Here is a 16776-nt window from a genome sequence, read left to right as displayed (position 1 = left end):
ACTGTGGAAGCAACGGCTTGTTATTGTCAAAGGATTACAAAGCAAGTGCAAGGATTGAATATAAATGTATGGAAGGAAAGGAGAATGTAAAATATCTAAATATTGTGTTAATATTATGTTGCAGCTGAAGACACTTAAAGTTAAGCATGATAACTGCATCGTAAATAAATGTGTCAGATTTTTCCAGATACAACTGCCTGTCATTTCTCTACACTATAGGAAGTGACATCACATGTTGACAGTGTGGTTCAGGCACGCCTCCCTAGAAACAAGGAGAGGGAAGAGGCGTGAGACGAACCATGGTAGATGCAGAGGCAGACATCGGCTTGGCATGGCTGTGTGCTGCTCATCCATGAAGCTCCTTCCTGGACATTTGGACCCCCCCCCCACAGCCACTCAGATGCAGCCTGATACGGTGCTGGATAGGGTTTAACACTCAGCTGTTGCGGGGCACTGGGAGACAGAGGAGGAATAATAGCAGGGGGACAACCTTACCACACACTTCAGCGATGCTCCGCGAGCTTCTCGCTCTCTCGTTTCAGACCGACAGCCTCTTCTGCACACAGACCTGGGACTAATGGAGGGATGCAGCGATGATACTCTTTGCTTGTCATGCTTGAATCACAGCTTCATATATCCTTTTGTGTCAGAGACCTTATTGCCTTTGTCTGTCACTGCTGCCAGATCAACTGTGGGGTAGCGTGGCGGACAGAGTCCCCTCCTCAACCCCCCTCTCCCTTGTCTGTGCCCCCGGCTTCTCATCACTCCCAGCTCGCTCGTGTCTATTTACCTCTCTTAGGCTACCCTCCCCTCTCTGTTAAGCTCTGTCTTTCTCGCTCTCCCGCTCCCTGCTGCTTACTATCTCCCTCTCTTTGCTCTTTCAAAGCAGGCAGTCTGCTCTTCCATCCAAGCAGCTTGCTACATGTTCTCCTGGAAAACGCTTCTCGCTGCTGCTCTGCCGCCTCGCAGGTCCTGAGCCGATTTCTGTCTCTCCAACGGCAGGATGTTCCTTAAGGAGGATTGATCCCTGTTCACCCCCTTTCACTTTCCCCTTCCCTTCCCTTGTCCTGATCTCCTGTCCTCTGACCCTCACCCTCTTGTTCTCTACCCCCACCCACCCTCTCCTATTCACCCTGACCCCGAGCCTCTTTTCTTCCTAATTTATTTCACCCCCTTGACCATGTTGCCATGTGTCTGCTGGCTCCAACCTATCCTCATCTTGCTGTCCTCTGCCTTATGGACCCGGGGGGAAAACTGCCCAGCAACCTGCCTGTGCCCAGATCCTCACACTGTGGACTGCAGCGGCCGTGGGCTGACCCGTCTCCCCAATGAGATCCCCTTGGATGTGCGCAGGCTTTTGCTGGCTGACAACTGGATACCCCGCATCCCCTCGGACTTCCTGGTTCTGTACAGTGACTTGGTCTACCTGGACCTCCGGAACAACTCCCTCTCCCACATAGAACCGGGGACACTCAGCACCTCCTCCAGACTGGTGTTCCTGGACCTGGGCAGCAACAATCTGACTGAAATCCCTAAGGGAACATTCGGGGAGTCCCGTAGCCTCATCAAACTACGACTGGGCAACAACCCATATCTGAGCATGGTGAGTGAGGATGCTTTCCTGGGCCTCACCTCTCTGAGAGAACTGGAACTGGAGCGTAATGCGCTGTCTACGCTAAAGGTGGGGGCACTGAGTCAGTTGCCCTCCCTGCGGGTGGTGAGGCTGGAGGGCAACCCCTGGGTATGCAATTGCAACTTTGCCAACCTGTTCGCATGGCTGATGGAGAACACAAACAAGCTTCCGAATGGTAAGTAGCAAGCATGTAAGAAGCTTTTACTTTCCATGTGGTTGAGTCAACTAAAGCCTATCTGAACATACAGCAGCATTATGGCAAATCCATTGCCATAACACTTCTCTGGTCTATTTATGTTTTCCCTGTAGGAGAGGGAACCCCCCCCCTCCTCCCCTCCTCCCTTCCCTCCCTCCCTTGTTCTAATTTTGTCTGTTTCATTCTCCACCCCCATAGCTTATAATGTGTGAGACAGCGTGTGTAATATGAGACAATAGCAGTTGTTTGAACGTGGAAACTACAAGGACGTTTTGTTTACATATTTGATTAATTTCCAAACTCAGAATGAGGCACTACGTTAAAATGCAGCATTGTCCAATATAGAAGAGGAAATGAATGAAATCACATGAAGAATTTTAACCAGCAGATTTCTCTGGTTCCACAGCTCAGCTTGCATATAAACCAAGCCTTGACCTGTTTTCTTGCGTGGTAGTCAGATCGATCAATTTTCGGCTTATATTTATATAATACCTATTTATATAATACTTGCCATTTGGTGGACAGTGTAATTCAGCAATATTGTTAAGGATTTTTTCCCTACACCAATGAAGGTCAAACCCTCTCACATCTGTGTTTAACGCTGTGTCTGTGTGAATTTTTAGGCCCATATACTATAGACCTGGTCCACCACTGTGATTCAGCCTGGAGGCTTGAGTTAGATAACAGGGCGGAAGTTTTGGTCTGTTTGAGTTTGTGAGGCAATCTCAGTGTGTGCATGCAGATTTGGGGAAGGACACAAGACAAAGGGGATCGCCACATCCCTGTAGAATTATTATACTGTGGGTAAGATCTGGTTGCTTGGGCTTGATTGGCCATGCAGCCAAAGCTACTGTCTTCTAAATAGGGGTTTCAAGGTTTCCTGGATGAAACACAGAGCATTACAGTAGTTCAAATCTCTGCTGATATCATTCAGTTTACAGCAGATGATATAAAATATCTGAAACAACTCTCAGAAGCCAACAATTCCTGGACCAATCATCATCAATGTGTTTTGTTCAGAGGGAATAATGAATGTTTTACTGAAGGTCAGTCATGTGTTTATTAACGTTCTTCACAGACAGCAGTTATCTCATAAATGCAAGCCAGCACGTGGGAGCCAGGAGGCAAAAATAAACAGATCTGACAGTTCAGCCACACATGACTAGTAACTCGTGCTGTTATCATAGTTAGATCAGAGTGTGGATTTGACGTATTACATGATTCTGGCTTAATCCGAATTTCATATGAATGTGGCTCACAATGTTTTAAAAGCACAATTCTGTTTAGAAATACAGAACATAATGTTCAGGTACAGGGTGTTGAATAAAGGTGCACAGATAAGGGTTGAGAACATTTATTTTTGTCACTGTTCCAAGGTTGTTTCAGGTGTGAATCAAAGCAGTGGCCCAAATGTTCTAAATCTAGATATGATATTTTTCAGATGTGAGAGAGGATTATAGGCATAGATTTCATGACAAAATTACCATATTTCTATTCGCAAATTAAAATGCAAAACTTGCTCGAATCCTAATTGTGATCTGGCCGGAAAAAAAAAAACTTTAGTTCAGCTCCACTAAAATAACTGGCTGACTGCTGCTGACTATGCACAAAAACAAACTCCACATATACAGTCCATATAGGCCACAGTGTACTGTGCTATTGATACTGTTTCTGCTCTTCCCTCTGGACCTTCTGCACATGCCCCAAAAAACACACAAGTTGGGGCCCGTGAGGAGGCAATGTTGATAAACTGGTGAGGATGCATAATCCCCCCCAGTACGAGGCTGCAAATGCATTCATCACAAGGTCTAAGTGTTGTCAACTGTGAGGCATAATGAATTGCATCAGCAGTGTTGGCTAGGCGGACATCAACAACAAAGAAGACGCCAAAGGCCCGGCCAAGCTCCTGCCATGGCTGCCAACTGGCCCCAGACTATACACACTCTCAGACTGAGTTAGTAATGCATATCTCACCTCATATGCAGCTCTTACATCCCCATCAGTGGGTGTGTTTTATGACCCCAGAGAAGAGTCCACCAGCCAGGACAATGAACACACACATACTTCCTCATTTGTATGGAATATCTCTCTACATTTGGTCTTTTGTGTTATTTTATCAGTTTCTTTGGCCAATAAAAGGCGTCTGGAATGTACTCTGTAATTCTAATAATGCTGGAAGATTGGGTGTGAAATAACATTTTAGCAAAAGGCATAATAATTATTTTAAATCTTAGGCTCTTCTCTTTCTTAGGCAATGCAAATTAGTTCTGTAACAGGTCAGTGAGGATAAAAAGTAGTTTCACTGAACTAAAAATTTCCTCCAAATCAAGTCTTTGTCTTTCTCTTTGTATATTTTAGGCTTTGTTGTCTTACTGCAGCACTTTGAAATGAAGTGCGACACACACGTCTAGAAGAGAGTATTGATGGAATAACACACAGCTAAGGATTAGATTCTTTGTGGTTGCATGGTGTCTGTGATCTTTAAAGGATAATTCTACTCTCAGCACTACTGCTGTGTCTTATGTTACTCATCAACCAAGAGGTGCTTAGCACACGCCCATGGAGCTGCCACTTTTGACATTTGACCATTGTTTGCTGTAGATGTTTCTGTTTCATGGACTTGCTGTGAGTACAGTTGACTCTCTGTGGACCATATCTGCTGCTGAACAAACACAAACGAGCAGGGAGGTGTGTTAGATTCACAAACACGGCCGGTTCACATATGCAGGCGTCAGACTGCCAGACCTAATTAATGCAATGACTGAGCTTCCTGTCACGGAAAAATGCAGTGACCTATTCTCTGCAACGGCGTATCAGAGGTGGTTACACAATAACAGATGGACACTCATTAGTGAATGAGGTTGACTTGATAAGCTTTTCAATATGTATCATCTCTAACAACCATCATCAGTGTGGGCGTTTCAACTTAATATCTCATTCATCATAGAGAAAAATCTATTACAGTGACAGAAGTGACTCTTTAAAGTCTACATGAGCAGGTTCTTTCCATCTGTGTGGGTGTTGCATCTTCATGTCTGTTCCATCATACAACAAATATTAAAGAGCAAGAGAAATACTGTGTGACCTCTGAACTCCCTCCACACTGTGATAGTTCTAATACTCTAATACTTATTTTACACACAGTGCTCAAACTGACATTATTCAGTATCCTCAAAGATGTCAAATGTACTTTATTTTATTTAATTTTTTTGAGCGTAGTGTTTTATTTGCAGAACTGTCCCAACAACAAAATGCACAAAGGAAATGGACGAGCTGCACACAGGTGAAGCTCCATAAACATTTTGGAAAGCAAAATTAAGTATCAGATCTTAAACAGACATTTTCCTGTGTCTGTACTGAGTTTATGCCAATTAACTGATGTCAATCAGCCCATATTGTGTATATTCTCCTGTTAGTACAAAATGATAATTGCATTTCTTCTGTATTAACTACCAGTGGCGCTGCTTCTGTAATCCTGTATGCACTGTGCATGCATTTTTTTTATTTCTTTTTTATGATTTTGTTTGTTTATTTAGTTGCTGCTTAATGCCGACTTTAGCAAAGATTTTTGGAGATTTCAAAATGCAGATACACACTCTTTAATGTGCTTATAACCTAAAAATGCAGTGTACTACAGCTTTACAATTAGTACAGAGAGGAGAGCAGATGACATGCAGCAAAGGGCCGCGGGTCGGACTCGAACCTGTGGTTAAATGTAAGCCTCTGAGACCTGCTCTACCAGGTGAGCCATCAGTGTACTGCACTGTATGATCACTTTTAGGTATAAAAGGCAACCATACATGTATTTTCTCATAAGAGCTTGTCAATCTACTGCTCGTTGATAAACTTCTCCAGTCCACTTGTAGACTAGAACAGCTGTATCCTGTATTGATTCATTTTCTCTTCAAATGTGGGACGATCCTGTCTTATACAGGACAGTGGGAAACCTAAAGGCAGCCTTCAGGTGGACAGGCTGTTCTTGTGCGTACTATGAAATATGATCCTGCTGACACCACTGTTAACTACAAGAACATCATATATTTAAGACAGCTTTTACTTTGAAACCATCATCAGGAGAAGGAGGATTTTGTCACAGGCCTAGGTGGTGTCTTACTGATTGAACTCAGACACAAATCAACATTCAGTAGTCCTAACCTCTGGCAAACTGTAATATCTGACAAGCAGCAGAATAACTGAACAGAAAAATAATACCATTTAAAAACTGACAACAGATCATGACAAAAATGCACTTCTATAAATAAGGAGTCATCCTGAGATCTCAATGGTTCCCTCTGCGGTGGCCTGCATAATGTGGCAGCTGCGGAGCCCATGCTGTAAACCCAATTCCCATTCCATTTTTCACATCTTGATTTCCCCTGTGATTTTTGAGTTCACAAAGCAGCACACTTTTCTGTTTGCATAACTTTGATTACTGCAGGTCAGCACGATGAGTGGGTGGAAGATGCAGCAAATTCTGGACTCTTTTTTTTTTTTTTTGGATAGAAAAACAGATCTCGTTCCTCATGGCTGTGTTTTGTCTCCTATGTGCACCACAAGATATAATTCTCTCAAAGCTAAATCTGGCTCTCAGATTGACAGAATGTGCAGTCAAGTGTTCATTTTGAGCTGCAAAGTGTTTTGACAAACACATATAACTGTTTCCATCCTGCTGCATTTGTTTTGTTTTTTTGTGCCATTTCTACGTTTTCTTTTTTTTGTTTTTCTTTTTAATCCACCAATTAGGTTCATAAATGTTTTAATGGAGGGATGAGTGTAAACATGATCCACCGCTGTCTCCAGTGCTCTTGGGTTAAGGATGAACAAAGGCCATGTATAATTCAGAGTGACACAGTTCTACGGCACATTGGCCAGGGTAATTGGAGCCAGAGCTGCCTACAGGGCAGGGCAGGCCAACTCCCATGAGAGACTGAGGCTGGGGCTCATCGTGGCATCGCTATCAACGCTAGTCGTGACCTGAGAGTTTCACTACAAAGTAGCAGTTCATGTGACAGGGTTGGAGTCTGAATTTTCCTTCACAGCCTATCAAGTTGCTCCCCAGAGACCTGTTAGCTCACCGTGCACAATCAGCTCTGAAAATATGATGCTGTCGACCGGGGCTACGTAGCACACACTTGATGCCCCACATGAGATTCCTCGCTATATTTTACCACTCATGGGTATGTGATGAGAAAATATCTATCCCATTAACAGAGGCTGACAGCTTCTTTTATCTTGGCCTAATTTGATGTTTATTTAAAGTTGGGATGTGAGCGAGATAGTGCTGGCAAGGGAGAGCATGAGTGTGAAAAGGTGGACGGAATTACACAGTGTGACAGCATCAGCTGCTGCATGCACAGAAGCAGAGAAGGATAATCTTCCAGAGTCAGAAATAAAAGGTGAAAAGCCAAAAGCTTTATTTCACTGGCAGCGTGCAGCACCGCGCATGAGAGATACTTCCTTTTGTGCCTGTGTGTGGTCGAGTGTGAAGCAGAAACTGCAAAGACCTGCGCGTTCAGCTGTCTCTTCATAATGAATCATGACGAGAGACGAACAGTGAAAAGGCACCTGATGGCGTTCACCTTTTCACAGCTCTTGTACTGACGTAGAATTTCTCCTGTGCATTTGAGCCTTTGTGGTGAGACCTTTAGAATATGCCCATGGTAGAGTGATGTCACTGAGTCTCCACGCAAAAGGAAATCCCCTCCTGAATGATTCACCCTCGGCCCACTGTCACATGAATGCTTGTCATTTAGTGCAGTCATTTCACACATTCCCCACTCTGCTCCTCTCCCAACTCCTACTCTCCTGCCCTTCTTATATGAATCTCTCACCATCTTTCTTCAGCCTCTGTCTGTGATTGCAACTGAATAATTCTCTGTAATTATGTCTGCCTGCTTCTTTTTACATCCACTGAGTATTGGACTTGAGTGGCACATTCATCTCATTTAATAAAGTAGGGAAGGGACAGTTTTGTGAGTCATTATCACGAATTGATTATTTGGAGGTGGAGTGTGTAGATGCTGTCGATATGGGAAGCAAGTGAAGACTTGAGCATGAATGCCAACTCCTGCAGGAGTCTGCAGATGTGAGATTGTGGTGGAGATTTTTGCCTTTGCCATTGGTGCAGAGATCAATCTGGACAGACAGTGAGGTGTTGAGGGAGGGAGGAGAAACAAGCCTCCGATATCAGTCTGTCACAGCTTGGTAGATCAATCACGGCTCAGACAGCAGATAGCCAATCCCCCTGGCTGGCTGTAATCCTAAATGTAATCCATCAACTGTCTGCGCCAGGGATGTAATGTAGCTGTGCGGGCCGACGTACCTGATAGTGTAGGGGCATAATGTGTGTTACGTTATTGCGCAGTAGCCTGGTTCAGGCACTCTCTTTGGGATCATGGAGGTGTTTGGGGTCAATTGTTGGGTTGCTTTTAATAAAAATAGTTTCTCAACTACTGATGTTTCCACTGAGATACTTGTTGAGCTCATAAAGAAACTTTTATTCTTCCTTCCTTCCTTTAGTCATTCCTTACTGACTTGTTCTGATATGTTTTTTGGTAATGGCTTAAGGTTCCTCTGCCACAGAGAGCGGGTGAGGCCACCATCAGAATCTGAATCAGAATCAGAATCATTAGGTTTGTAGGTTTTCCAACATACGAGGAATTTGTTTTGGTGTTTTGGTGCAAAGCAGTAAACATAGTAAAAAAGGAAAGACATATATAAACAAAGATAAAACAAACGAGTACTGCAGGACAGATCCCTTAAATATAAACAGAAGATTTGACAACAAAATAAAATTAAATATTTACAATAAATATGTGAAGAAATATTACAGGAAAATATGAATATCTACAATACAAAATATAATATGTGCAAGAATGAATTCAAATTCTCAGTTTTCATTATAGGTTTTGGTGGAGTGATACCACTTTTATTCAGAAAACCTACCAGACATATGAGAGCTCAACCTGCATTTGACCCATTCTCGTGATCAATGGACATCAAACAGACTCCAGTCTGCAGCTGTGTTTCCATACACAGCAATGCAATAACATTGAATAAAATAGGCACCAAATTACATCACGTCAAACAAAGTTTCTCTCCCACTCTCATTTATCTTGTACACTAACACCAGCTATCTTTCTCAGTCCCTCCTAATCTCGCTCTTTCTTTGCATATTAACTCTTCTCAAAATTTGAGTATCACATCATCATCAATCATCAATGTTTTGATATTTGTTCAGCTGAAAGAAAGAAGATCCCACACTCTGCCCTTGCCCAGCATCAGAATTTATTAGTTATTGTAAGGTTTCAGTCATTGACAGTGATTTGTGTATGCTCTATATTGTGTTCCACACTATACATATTCGTTCAAAAATACCAATAACAAGTGAGACATCCCAATATATAGTCACATGACTGAAAAACACGCCCACGGGAGAATATCTGTCACACACCTGAGCTCACAAAAGAGGCGTGGAGCATCATCTATTTAAGATCATGGCTGTATTTACTGTTCAAATGACCTCTGACAAAGGTCTAAACATTGCGATGACTAGAAATGATGATGCTGAACAAGAGCAGTGTGCGGGAACTTCTGTCTTTGAAGACGACATTCTCCAACGCACCTGCACCAGATATCTGGATGTGCTCATATCCTCAATGAGATAATATAAGATCAGTTATACGCTGTCATGCTCAGGCCGTTTGTTTAAACAGTCAGCTGACAGGTATTGAATCAAAGAGGTAGCTGTTTAAATTTAAAAGACCATTTGCACCAAACTAGGGCTCGTTCAAAGTTAGGAAACGTGGGCATTTTAGCAAGTAAACACCATTTGCATGTTGTCTAACTCTGTTCTGATCATGATAAATGTGATAAAGCTGCAACTCCTGCAGGCACCATGTGTTCACCAGGATAATTTCAGTCTCAGCTGTTATTAATCAAGCATCTAGGACAGGCAAGACCAGACAGAGTGGTCTCAAAGGCGAAGGCTAAGTCTCTGAGGTGATGGGTTACTTTGCCACGCAATAAGTGCACTGTGAATATGACTGTGGTGCATTTATCTCAGGCACAAACAGGCAGGACAGGCTCTGCAGTATGTTGGATTTTCAGATGTGAGCTATTCGAAGTCTTTGTCTTTAGTCAGGTGTGTGGCAGTGATACAAAAGGACAGTGCATTCTGCCACTTTCTCAATACTCTGTTTGCATATTTATGTCCTTTCTGTGCTGCACGTGTGTTATCATTAAACAGTCAGCCACTCATCAGAGGGGCTCGAGCTCATGACTGGGAAAAACCTTGTATGGCTGCCATTAGAATGAATCTTTACTGATTTCACAACACTGCATTATTGTGCATGGTTATATAATCCAAGGTCAAACCACTGTCATTCACAACATGCTGTGAGAGACACTGGAAATGTTAGAGTGAAAAAAAACTACAAACAAACAAAAAAAATCCTCTCCTAGCTGGAAGCCCTGCTGAGCCAAACTGCAATTTGGAAACAGAACTGATGTTTTTAAAGTATGAGCCATATGGTTAGTTACACAACAAAATTCTTAGAATATCTGATGTTTTTTTTAAACACAATAAAACATTTTCCACTCATAAATGTCACAGAGACAGAGTTGATGAACCCTCCCTGAATGTGCTGTGAGTCCAGCAGGAGACTTGTGTGTTGCTCAGACACTCGGAGCAGTTTTCTCACATGCAGTAAAGGCTGTGAATTTGTTTCGATCTCTGGTTCCCCTGACATACGGTAGACATGCTTTGGAATAATCATGCCAGGAACCACCATGCTCCTCTCTGGCTCCACCAGGATTTGTTGGTATTGGCTCCTTGTCAGTTTGGAGCTGACTCACTTGATCTGATGCTGATCCAAGGCTACTTGAGATTTCTGAGGAGCTTGTCCAGTGAGCACTCAGCTGCCTGGTAGTGGTGAGCCCAGTTATGGTCTGCATGTAGGCTGTGATAGAACAAATAAAACCTTACGGAAAAAAAAAGAACAACTGATGCTCCACAAGTTGCAGACACTGAGGTGTAATTATACTCCAAAAACAAAAGGACATTGAGCAACATTGAAACAGATCAACAACAAAACTGAATTGTTCCTGCAGTAAGATGCATTGCAAGCACAGCCAAAGCCTGACGTAGTTTAATCCTACATCTCAGTGACTTCTATTGGTGTGTAGCTCTTACATGTCTGACTGGTGACATGTCGCTGCCTTACGATAAACATAAATACTGTTTTTCATTTTGTCTCAATCCCACCTGTACTATCCTGGTGCCACAAATACTCACTCAGGCAACAAATGTGTATAAATCTGCAGAGGAAAAAGATCCCAATAATTACACTGTTTACTCCTGTTCGGTTTGGTAAAAATTGCAGTGCCCTGATATTATTTGATTAAATCTTAGATAAAATAAGATGACTTAGGGATTTCTGTTCCCCAGTGATCAGCATTATCTATTGCTGCTTCTGCATCAGTCAGACTTTCTTCTTCGTTTGCTTGTAATGAACTTATTATATTTGTATTTTACAAGCTCAACAGGAGGAAGAGGCCTTCCATCATCATCATATTATCCTGCTACGTCCCCTGCTGCTGTATCATTATGGTTGAAATTTAAGTCTTGGTGCTGGATGCAGAAAAACAATAGTAAAAAATCTAACGAAAAATCTAACGATGTGACAAATGCAGTGTATGTTTTAAAATAACAACATCAAAAAAATCAATAAAACAAAATCAATAAAAGCACATATTTGATATAAAAATTAAGGTGTAACTGTGGTGTTTAAACACTTTCTTTCCATCCTGTAATTTTAGCATTTAGATGTGTGTGTAATGTCCTGTGTCTTCCACTAATTGACTGTTAAAAGAAATCTGAGAATCGGTATCTTGTAATAAGGGATTAGTGTCACTAAGTTTTATCAAGCTCTTAAAGAGTTCAGTTACAAACCTAATTAATAGTGTAGAGTCAATCAGAGGAGCATGGAAACCAATTCCATGCCATCACTAATTTCCATTATTTCTTCTTTCCATTGTCACTTAACACTTATGATGCAGTTTCAGGATATTTCCTTACAATTATATGTACATATATAACATATCAACCAATGCAAGAACATTGTTTACTTATTATTTAATTTTAAGTTAAGTTTTTGCAATTAATTTTCTGTTCACATTGCTAACTAACAACTTAATGAAATACCCACAGAAATGATAGATACATGTCTTTGATGAATGACCATCCTTGAAACCAGCCAAGAGAGAAGCTATTCAGTTGTGATATAGGAAAGCATGCTGCAAATTGTGCTGAATGTTGAGCAAAGGCCCAGAATTGATGAAGTTTCTGCACTTGATCGTACAGTGTAAGTGGAAAGTAGCCACCCACAGTGCAAGGCTTCATTTCATCCCACCTATAAGCTAACATCCACATCAATACGTCCAGTTTTTCCTCGAGCACTGCCAGTGTGAGGGTAACTTCATGTATAGATTATCATCTGAAGTGTTTTCAGCGTCAGGGGTACGACAGTTAGGAGATACTGAATCTGTATTTAATCAGGCAGAGACCTGAGAACAACAATAAGACACAATCAAAAACAAAGACAACACGACTATAAAATAAAGGAAACAAGAAACAAATGATTAACAATAACAACTGCAATAATAATAAAGTACAACAAATAATAAAGCTGTAAAATCTCAGAGGGAAATGTAAGAGTTTGCAGATTATAGCATTTGAATGGTGCATGGTGCCTGAGGCCAGTTCTGCCAATGTTAGTGTGAGCATGAGGGATACGAGTAGTGTGGACACTGGATTTGACTGTAGATATGTGAACATTCACTGCAGTGCAAGTGTGTAATTAGCTCTTGTATCAGATAAAAGCTTAAAACACGTTGAAGGATTCACATAAACACGTCTTTCACACATACAGGTTAAAACTCCCCCTAACGATCCAGAGTCGATCTCACTTGTAATCATGAGTTGGAAAAGGCTTATACCCCTGAGATTCAATAAGACACCGTCAGTGTCCTTTTCCATTTAAATCATGACTGAACAATAACATGAACGTGACGGTGACGCACACACACACACACACACACACACACACACACACACACACACACAGAGCAGCACTCACTGATTTATCAAGCTTTCATCCTGAGATGAGTTTGGTCAAGGTGCCCCTGTCTCAGTGTGTCCTCTGCTGATGCATCAGTAAATGTTTGAGCTGCAACTGGGAGTCATATTTAATGAGGACGTGTTTTCTTGGCCTTTTTGTAGCTGGCAGCCAAAATGAAAATGATTTAAGAACTGATGTTTATTTCATTCTCCAGTCTTGTTGTCAGAGGCACAGAGATAGGCCACCACCCCGAGCAGCTCACACTGCACTACACATTACAGTACACCGAGTCTAAAGTAAAGCCTCTCTAACAAAACACATGGATAATGTGAAATGTTCTGCACAGTGGGTAGCAGATATTAAGTTAGCAGCAGAGTGCACATTTACAGTATCACTCTGCTTTGCAGTTTCTTAGCATTTCGACTTTATTCCCACAGTGAAGCTACAGTCATGCTGTGGGTGGGTGTACTGTATACACTGAGCAACTTCATCTTATAAGTGAAGACTTCTGATCAACCTTACACTTATTAAATCAGCCCCCACTGCACTGCCCTATTGAATTCAGATCTTTTACAGAACAACACTGTTAGAATTAAACAGCTGTGTACAAACAAGACACCTTGAAGCCTGCACTGTATTCCCTGATCATTTCAGACCTCTGAGCAAGCGTGGCCTGGGTGAGGTGTGGGACTAAAGGCTGTGGTTTGTATAATGTGTTGTTTGAATAAGTACACCTGATTTGAATGGCTACAGTTGAAGGCAGAGTGAAAAGCCAGCTGTCATAGAGAGCCGGGAGATATGGTATTGTTAAGTGGGGGATAACAGAGCCGTTTTCAGACAGTCTCTCCAGAAAAACATTCACAGCGTTGCACTTGAATGTGCCCAAGAGAGATGGAGAGAGAAGTTCAAAACCAGCATAGTTTTATTCACCTGTGCACAGCTGCCCAGTGACAGCGGGAAGTGGGTGGGAATGTTGGATCGTTTGTTTCAGGCTTCGTCCACACTGCTGTGTTTTCATTTTAAAACGCATCTCTTTTGCTGTGTTACCGCCTCCTGTCCACACTACTCTGGAGTTTCTGAGCCCTGAAAACGGAACGGTTTGAAAACGCTGCTGACCTGGTTTTAGTCTAAAAAACCCCGGGGTGGTGTTGTAGTCTGGATGGGCGACCTTTGGAAATGATGACGTAGTCACGCCCGGTCGCTCCCTGATTAGGTTTTATCAGCCTCGACTACAAGTGGTGAAAGCAATGTAAGCAACATGAGTAACATAACAAATTACCTTGTTGTCTTTGCCTGCAGCTGTTCAGTGAAATTCTTCATGTTAATGCTACAACAGTCTTTGCTTTTCTCTCTTTCGTACTATTTTCTGCAACTGATCAGTTGTCAACTGAGAGTTGACAATCTGCTTCCTGTTTACACAGCCTCGCACATGCCCAGTGTATGTGGATAAACCAAACCCAAATCTTGTCCTATTGTTTGTCATTGAATTCCTTGAGCAAATATTTTGGCATCAGTGTGGGGGGGTGATGAGATTCATAGTAATATGTAGGCGTTTTCAGGAGTGTATGGACAGAGATGGTTTCTGTCTGATACAGAGGTTTCCAAAGCCAGTTCTGATAAAGTATACTGGCCCCTTAATGGGAAAGCATGCATCACATTCAGTTTTAAGCATGTGGGGAATCAGTGCAGTAGTAAACGAGTTCTCGTGTTTCTATGGCGTGTGCATTGCTCTGTATTAAGACCCAGCTGCACTGTGTGTTTGTGCTTCTACATGATGTCATTTCTGAATTGCTGCCAGGTGAATTCATTTGTCTAAAAGTCCATAAATGTTACATAATTCAGTGCTACGCAGGGTTAATAAATCTGTGTAATCTTGTTTGCTGTTTGGGTGCAGGAGTGGAAGGCATGGAGTGCTCTCTCCCCATGGACGGCAGACGTGTATCCCTGACCCAGCTCTCAAAGGACAGCTTCCGTGAGTGCCAGGCCACTCTGACTCTAACAGACCTGCTCATCATAATTTTCTCTGGCATCTCAGTGTCTGTGGTGGCCATCATGACCAGCTTCTTCCTGGCTTCAACTGTTCATTGCTTCCAGCGCTGGAGTAAAGGCACCAAAGGGGATGAGGAGGAGAGTGAAGAGTGAACAGGATTTTACTTCTGAGGGCCCACTTTGAGTGGGTGCTGCAAACAAAGAGGGGACACCGCAGACTGTGTGTGCCACATGTGACAAGTTTCATGCTGCTCCTGGTGAATATGCAGGACTGTTGAATGGTAGGATCTTGCCCTGGCACAGTTGCAGTTGTCTTTGCACATGGACAATATGGTAATAAAGGACATTCCAAAGGAATGAGCCAAAGTCCCAGTAAAAACTAGTGAGTGTCCAGTTCCACTCGCAAAATGAAATTACAGAGTTCATATTTTAAGGTGTGAGAGAGTGTGGTCATATTTTATGGCTACTGGTTCTTGGCTCAGTGTTATAAGCCTACACTAATACAGTACAGCTAACACCTTTATTATGAACGAGAAATAGATTTAAAGAAAAGAAGTGTTGCTGCAGTGCTCGCAGTGCTGTCGCTTTAGTCTTAGCCAAGCCAATAACATAAATAACGTCCAATCACATGGACGTCCAGCTGTGGAGTCTGAATCCTGTAAAGTGACATCAAAGTTAGCGCAACCTTTTAGATGATTTTCACCGGGGTTGTATCTGTGTAGGGCAGAATGCTTGATCTCGATCCCATTAAAAATAAAAAATAAATAAAATAGGATGTCATACCGACCAGTGACCTCAGTATTTAACTGCCTATAACATGATATGCTGGCATATCCTGCCATTTACTATGTCTCTTTGGGACAGCCTCACTCACCAACATTCAAAAAGTGGTTCACAAGCACCAGAGAAGGCAAATACTGTTGTTTCTTCTGCATTTGCTGACAAAGGTGTCAGTCAAATACAAGAATATGGTCAATGATGAGATGTTTGGTAGGTGATGTACCTTAGGCAGGTCAGGTTGGGTCCACACGTTCTTTCAGCAGTATATTAATCATATAATCGCGAACCTATGTACAAAAGAAAACAATGTACAGTCAAACAAATATATAAATCAAGAAGATATACTGTATGTTCCTTAGATTGATAACTGTGAACAGTGTAGGAAGAAATTCATAAGATAGCTACAATATAATCTTGAAAACGAAGGCAAATATGGTATTAAAATAGAATCTATGTAGAACCTGTGTCAAACAACACACTTTAAATGTTGCACCTAATTTTGGCGAGCCCCTAATTACACCACCCTGGTAGACTGGTTATGTTATCCTCTGCCAAAGATTAGGTTTTGGTGAAGGACAGATTGCATCTAAGGACTTTGGTGTGGATGAAGTTTTATTTAGTGAGGTAGTGGTAGCTCCTAAATAGAAGGCAGCACTATAGCCAAATCACACTCTGTATACGCATATTGTACTCAGTCAAGCAGTTATGGTCTCCAAAGCTTTACATTTTCTCCTGGTCTGTCTATGACAGAACCAGCTATCTTACTTGGCTTCATACACGGCAAGCTGTAACCTCTTTTTTAGAAGGAAGAACATTTCAGAGCAGAGAGAACTGTATGAGGAATAAATAGATGTCTCTTGTTGTGTTTAAGATATCCAGAATATTTACAGTACTTCATGGACTCAGCTTATTGTCCTTTTTCTAAAGATCTTCCAGTATCTTGTAGTAAACCTGCTGATCTGATGCCCTTGAGAAGTCTCATAGAAAAACTCTTAATGTATCAGCGTCCACAAGAGCGAGAGTACAGTACCTTAAATAAAGCAGTGCCCGAAATTTAA

General features: G+C 42.0%; 1 protein-coding gene across 1 annotated transcript; it reads left to right on the top strand.

The window, feature by feature from the left end:
- The first annotated feature begins 290 nt into the window (after window positions 1-290).
- On the top strand, window positions 291-15708 carry LOC139630950 (leucine-rich repeat-containing protein 38). The gene is made up of 2 exons (XM_071494823.1): window positions 291-1808; window positions 14844-15708. Exons 1-2 carry the CDS (start codon window positions 1181-1183, stop codon window positions 15089-15091), a joined length of 876 nt encoding a protein of 291 aa, XP_071350924.1. The 5' UTR covers window positions 291-1180; the 3' UTR covers window positions 15092-15708.
- Window positions 15709-16776: the final 1068 nt, after the last annotated feature.

This window comes from Trachinotus anak, unplaced genomic scaffold, assembly GCF_046630095.1.
Source record: "Trachinotus anak isolate AG129_WGS33_773 ecotype Australia unplaced genomic scaffold, CSIRO_AGI_Tana_v1 ptg000013l, whole genome shotgun sequence".
In the NCBI taxonomy this organism is placed as follows: Eukaryota; Metazoa; Chordata; class Actinopteri; order Carangiformes; family Carangidae; genus Trachinotus; species Trachinotus anak.
The sequence above is the reverse complement of the archived record's forward strand: the minus strand, read 5'-3'. Positions and strand labels throughout refer to the sequence as shown.